Consider the following 5,023-nt stretch of genomic DNA (forward strand, 5'->3'; position numbering starts at 1 on the left):
ATGTAACATATGAACAGGGGGTTAAGGCTGTGCTCCTTAGTAGCCAAACTAAACGGGGGATGCTCTGATGGTCACACGCACTGCTTCCCTTCCCAGGTTAGTTGCTGTTTTGCATGGAAGGGGTTCTGCCTTTGTCTGGCACAAAGAAATGTCAGATTCCCAGAGTGACTGCGTGAACTCGGTTGAGTCATTTTGCCTCTTTGTGCCTCAGTTTCCCGGTCAGCAGCACAAGGCTCTGGATGCTACCACTCCTGACAAGGGGCGTGAAGCTTCATTAATGAATGTTGGTGAAAGCCTTTCGTCCCCTCAGCTGAAGGGCGGGCGGGCGGCTGTGGCGTTTGGTGCACTTTGGAGCACAGAATGTTTCCCCTGCTTTACAGCTGGCATCTGAGCGCCAGCCTGAGCATGTCAAAGCCGCCCAGCAGATTTTTATGTCCCTCTCGCTCAATTTAGCACCTGACCGAGCTGGGCCTGGCGCTGAGCAGGACACCGGCCCTTTGCCTGGACTAAAACATGGGCTGGGGTTTAGGTCAGGTGGATCTAATGTGGATCAGCTACACCTGCTCCTAGTGAAGATGCAGGTAAGAGCTTTAGCTCCGTGGTGGCTGGTCGAGGTGTGGCGTGGTCAGGAGCCAAGGCCGGACCTGGGACAGCTGAATCCAGCTCATGGGGTGGGGTGCAGAGGAAACGGATGGGGGAAGAGGAGCTGGGGAGGGGAGGGGAGGAAAGGGCAGAACCATTTTGGGGTGAGAGCAAGACAGGAGCTGGACTCTGTGGGACAGTGAAGGGGGAGAGGTGGATTTGGGGACTGGGGAGGAGGTGGGCTGGATGGACTGGGAGGAGGGGGAGTGTGGGGGGTGTCTGCCCCACCCCCATGTTAGAGGGGGCTGCAGCAGGCCAGTGGGCCTGTGCAGCCCGTCAGCCAATAAGAGAAGGGCTTATTGGGAGCCTATCAGGGCCCAGATTGGAGACAGCCAATCCGGGCCAGGCTCAGCCCTATAAGAAGGCTGCTCAGAGAGAGGAGAGGCAGTTTGTCCCAGGTCTTCGAGAGGGGAAGGTCTGGCTCCACAGCTGGGAGACTAGCACCCGGGACAGCGCAGGGCTGGGCAGGCCCGGGGGAGCAGAGGGTAACTCCAGCCCGGTGTCTGCCAGGCTGCAGGCCCTGAGGGGAAGGGCCTAGCCGGTGTGAGGGGCCGAAGGGGAAGCGGCCCAGGGACATGGACAGGTGGAGGGAGAGAAAGAGGGCAGGACGGCTGCCACTAGAGGGTCCCTGGGTTGGGACCCAGAGTAGTGGGTCGGCCTGAGTCCCCCTTTTCCCCCCCTTGCAGTACACCCAGCCATCGGCCCTAGGGAGCAGCCAGTATAGACTACACCAGATCCCTGACAAGAGGGATTAGACTTTGGGGTGTGTGGTTGGACGTGGTGGTGGGGAGATAAAGAGACTGTTGATTGACCCCCCGCCCCGGAAGGGGGTGTGGATGGACTAAGGGGCACTGCCGGAGGGCAGTGGTCCAGAAGAGGACACCGCGAGTTGGGAGCGACGCGGGGTCAGAAGCCAATCGAGGGCGAGACGACGGACGGGACACCACCAGGAGGGGGCGCTCCACTGGACAGAGCTAATTCCCGAGACAACCAGTAGGAGGCGCTGCGGTGGTGAGTCCCCAACCCCGTCACAGGGAGGTAGTGAGAGCCAGATGGAGTCCTAGGGGAGGGAGGGATTTGGTCGTGGTGGGAGGCCGAGGACTTTGATTTTGTGGTGGGGAGAAAGGAGGGAGGGGTAATGGCAGGGGGAGGGGATGAGGTGAATTTTGTGGGGTGGGGGGAGGATGGGCTGGGTCCATCTAGTCCCTGCCCACACACCCCTTCCTCCCATCCTGACCCATGCCCCCGCCCACACCCCCCTTTCTCTCACCGAGCCCTTGACCACATCTGCCTTCCTGACCTCCAGCCCCCTGCCCAGACCATTTAGCTACCTGCCCTAGCTCACAAGCCCCTGAGATGCTCTGGGAACCTAGGGCGTCCTCCCCCCCGCCCCCAGACGAGACCCCCGCAGTAAGTTACTTAGCTGATGTCTGTGCCGGTGGGGTGCGCTCCCAGCTCCTTGCTCCATGGCTCAGCCTTCAGGGGCTGTGCGTCGTAGCCGCCCTGTGCGTCCGTCTCTGGGGATGCTGCAGAGAGACGTCTTCTCATCACCTTCCTCCCGTCGATGGGCCAGAGTCCGTGTGCGTCTCTAAGGATGCGGATGTGCTACCGACCCTCCATACGTCTGGGCGGTGGCGAAGGCTTTAGGCTGGGTCCCGGCAGGGCGAAGGCTGGCTGATGGCGTCAGTTCTTTCCCTGTCCCTGGTGGCTGGGTGCGGTGCGGCCAGAGCCCTATGGAGGGGTGGGGCTCGGCGTTGCTGTCTGGGGCTCTGCTGGTATCCGGCAGGGCCTTGCTGCGGGAGCTGCGGGTTGCTCCTCCGGCCGGGCTGGGGGAGGGGAGGGAGCCTGGCAGCTCCGGTTCGGCCTGTTGGCCCCGGGGGGGAGCCTGGTGTGGATCTGGCGCGCTGGGCTGGGATGCCGTTGGCCTGGCACTGCTGGAGCTGCCAGTTCTCAGCCCCGATGCTCGTAGTGCTGGCGTTTCCCAAGCAGGGGCCTGGGTGTATCACGGTGAGTCCCAGAGCTCGTTGTCCTGGCCTCACATGGAGATCGGGTCTGGCTGGCAAGCCGGCAGCGGGCAGGGCTTCCTAGCCGGGGGCAGCGACTGGCGTGTGTGCCCAGACCCGCTGCTGGCTGTGGTCGCCACCCTGTGTATTCAGGTCTCTGCTGGCAGAGTCGTCTCTGGTCTCAGCCAGCAGCTGGGCTCCCCCGGCGCGTCCTTGCCAGGCCTATCTGGCAGCCTTGCGTGGGCGCCGTCTCTGTCCCCCACACTTGCTGCACTCGCGGCCCCCACGTCGCCGTCTCTTCCGGGGCGGCTCTCCCGCCCTGAGCTGCCCCAGCACCCGGTAGTAGACGCGGCAGCTGAAGCCTTCGCGCAGCCCCTGCTTCACATGCTGGGTCAGGGCCTCCAGGCTGGGGAAGACTCGGCAGCAGGCCAGGCAGCGCAGGCCCTGCTCGGGGGTGAGGAGCCACTCAGGGGGCGCTCCCATGGGCTGCTGCGGAGCCTCCTCTGCTGGCCCCCCCGCGCCGCTCTCTGACTCGGGGTCCACGTCCCCCAGCTCGGACCTGGTGTGGGAGCTGCTCAGGTCCGAGCCGGCAAAGCTTTCTCCTCCCCTGTAATTGGCCTTAAAGATGCGGGGGCGCTTCCTAATGGTTCCAAAGCCAGCCCCGGTCTCCCAGGCCACCGAGACGCCGTTCACGGCCCTGACCTTCATATAGAACAGGGACTTTTCTTCTCCCTCCCCCTCGGCCTCTCTGACACGGGCCGAGCGCTTTCTCTTCACGCCCGCGCCGGGTGGATCCCCTGGGGGCTGCGCACACAGGCGGTTGGAGGCCGCAGGCTGCACGCCGCGGGCGGAGGTGTGGCTGGTGACGGATGTGGCCGTGGAGGTCTGCTGGTTTGGGTCCCTGGGGCCTGCAGAGGCAGAGACCCCCTGCTCTGCTGTTTCCCCAGGAACGGAGCTCCCGGCAGAGACCCCCTGACGAGGGGGCGACTCCCCTGATCTCTGCGACTCTGAAAGCAGAATGAAAGCCCAACTCCTGCGGCCATCCCCCCCTGCGGTGCGTCCCCCTCCGCCTCCCAGCCCTGTGTCCCAGGCCCAAAGGGGCCCTCTGTGGGCAGGGGGAGGGGGTTGGGAAGGGGACTCACTGAGTACGAATATCAGCGGAGCGACCAGTCAGGGATCTGACACGCTGCACCCAGGGAAGGGCCGGAGCCCCCTTGCTTGGCACACTGGCAACTAGGTTGGACAGAGCCCTAGACAACGTCCTGTCGGTGTCGATGCTGCCTTGGCCCTGGGGGGGATGGACGCTCTGCCCCATTGGTCTGCCCCAGCCCTGACATCTATGACCCTGGCATGGTTACCAGGAGCAGCCTGAGACCTGGCTGTGCCCATCTCCAAGGCCCCTGGCTTAGGCTCGTTACCCCACGGGCCCAGGACTCTGCACTGGCATCTCTACATGGAAGAGCCATTTCGTGCCCCCAGATATCTCCTCTTCCTGGTGTCTCCTTCACCCTTGGGGCGGGGGGGTCTGTGTCTCCCCCTTCCTCTTTTCCATTTAACCATTTAGAGGGCTCTGTCTCTCCCCACTTGGAGTCTGTTTCCCCCACTGTGCCCTGGTGGGGTCTCTGTTTCTCTCCCCCTCCCCCTTTGAGACCTCCCTGAGGCAGGCAGAGAGAGAATTTGAGTTCATCCTTGACCTAGGACCCCTGCCAGCCTCTCCCCCGAGTGTCCTGTGGGCCCAGGGAACGTCTTGCTCACCTGACCCGTCCTGGGCAGCTCCAGGATTCGTCTCTGGGGCGTCAGCAGGAAGCCCCTGGCTGTGCAGCATGGTCCTGGCTCTGGGGACTCGGGCCAAGGCTGGTGCCTGTCACAATCCTCGAAACCTCCTGGATTCTCTGTCCACCACCAGCCAGGAGGTCCGGGTCTCTGCTGGGGAAGGGATGGCGGTTCTGGTCCAATTCTCCTGCTAAATCTCCAAATCTCACAGTGCAGGCAGCAGAGACAGGATCACGATTGACCTGAGCCAAGGGTTTGATCCAAGGGGCACCAGACTGTTGTGGTCTAAATAGTCCTGGAATGTTCTGGTCCCAACGGCATCAGACTGTTTGGATCCCAACGGCATCAGACTGTTTGGGTCCCAACGGCATCAGACTGTTTGGATCCCAACGGCATCAGACTGTTTGGATCCAAACGGCATCAGACTGTTTGGATCCAAACGGCATCAGACTGTTTGGATCCAAACGGCATCAGACTGTTTGGATCCAAACGGCATCAGACTGTTTGGATCCAAACGGCATCAGAAGTTCTGAGCTGGGTGAGGTCATTGTCATCCCAGCTGGCAATGCTCAGTTCCGTGCGAGCTGCTCTCGGGTCCAGCCAAC

General features: G+C 62.5%; 1 protein-coding gene across 1 annotated transcript; it reads right to left on the reverse strand.

The window, feature by feature from the left end:
* Positions 1-2,867: 2,867 nt before the first annotated feature.
* LOC135891043 (protein FAM170B-like) lies at positions 2,868-4,470 on the reverse strand. Its single transcript, XM_065418532.1, has 2 exons — positions 4,401-4,470; positions 2,868-3,652 (listed from the first exon to the last, which is right to left on the reverse strand). Exons 1-2 carry the CDS (start codon positions 4,468-4,470, stop codon positions 2,868-2,870), a joined length of 855 nt encoding a protein of 284 aa, XP_065274604.1.
* Positions 4,471-5,023: the final 553 nt, after the last annotated feature.

The sequence above is a fragment of the Emys orbicularis genome, chromosome 17 (genome assembly GCF_028017835.1).
Source record: "Emys orbicularis isolate rEmyOrb1 chromosome 17, rEmyOrb1.hap1, whole genome shotgun sequence".
Taxonomy (NCBI): Eukaryota; Metazoa; Chordata; order Testudines; family Emydidae; genus Emys; species Emys orbicularis.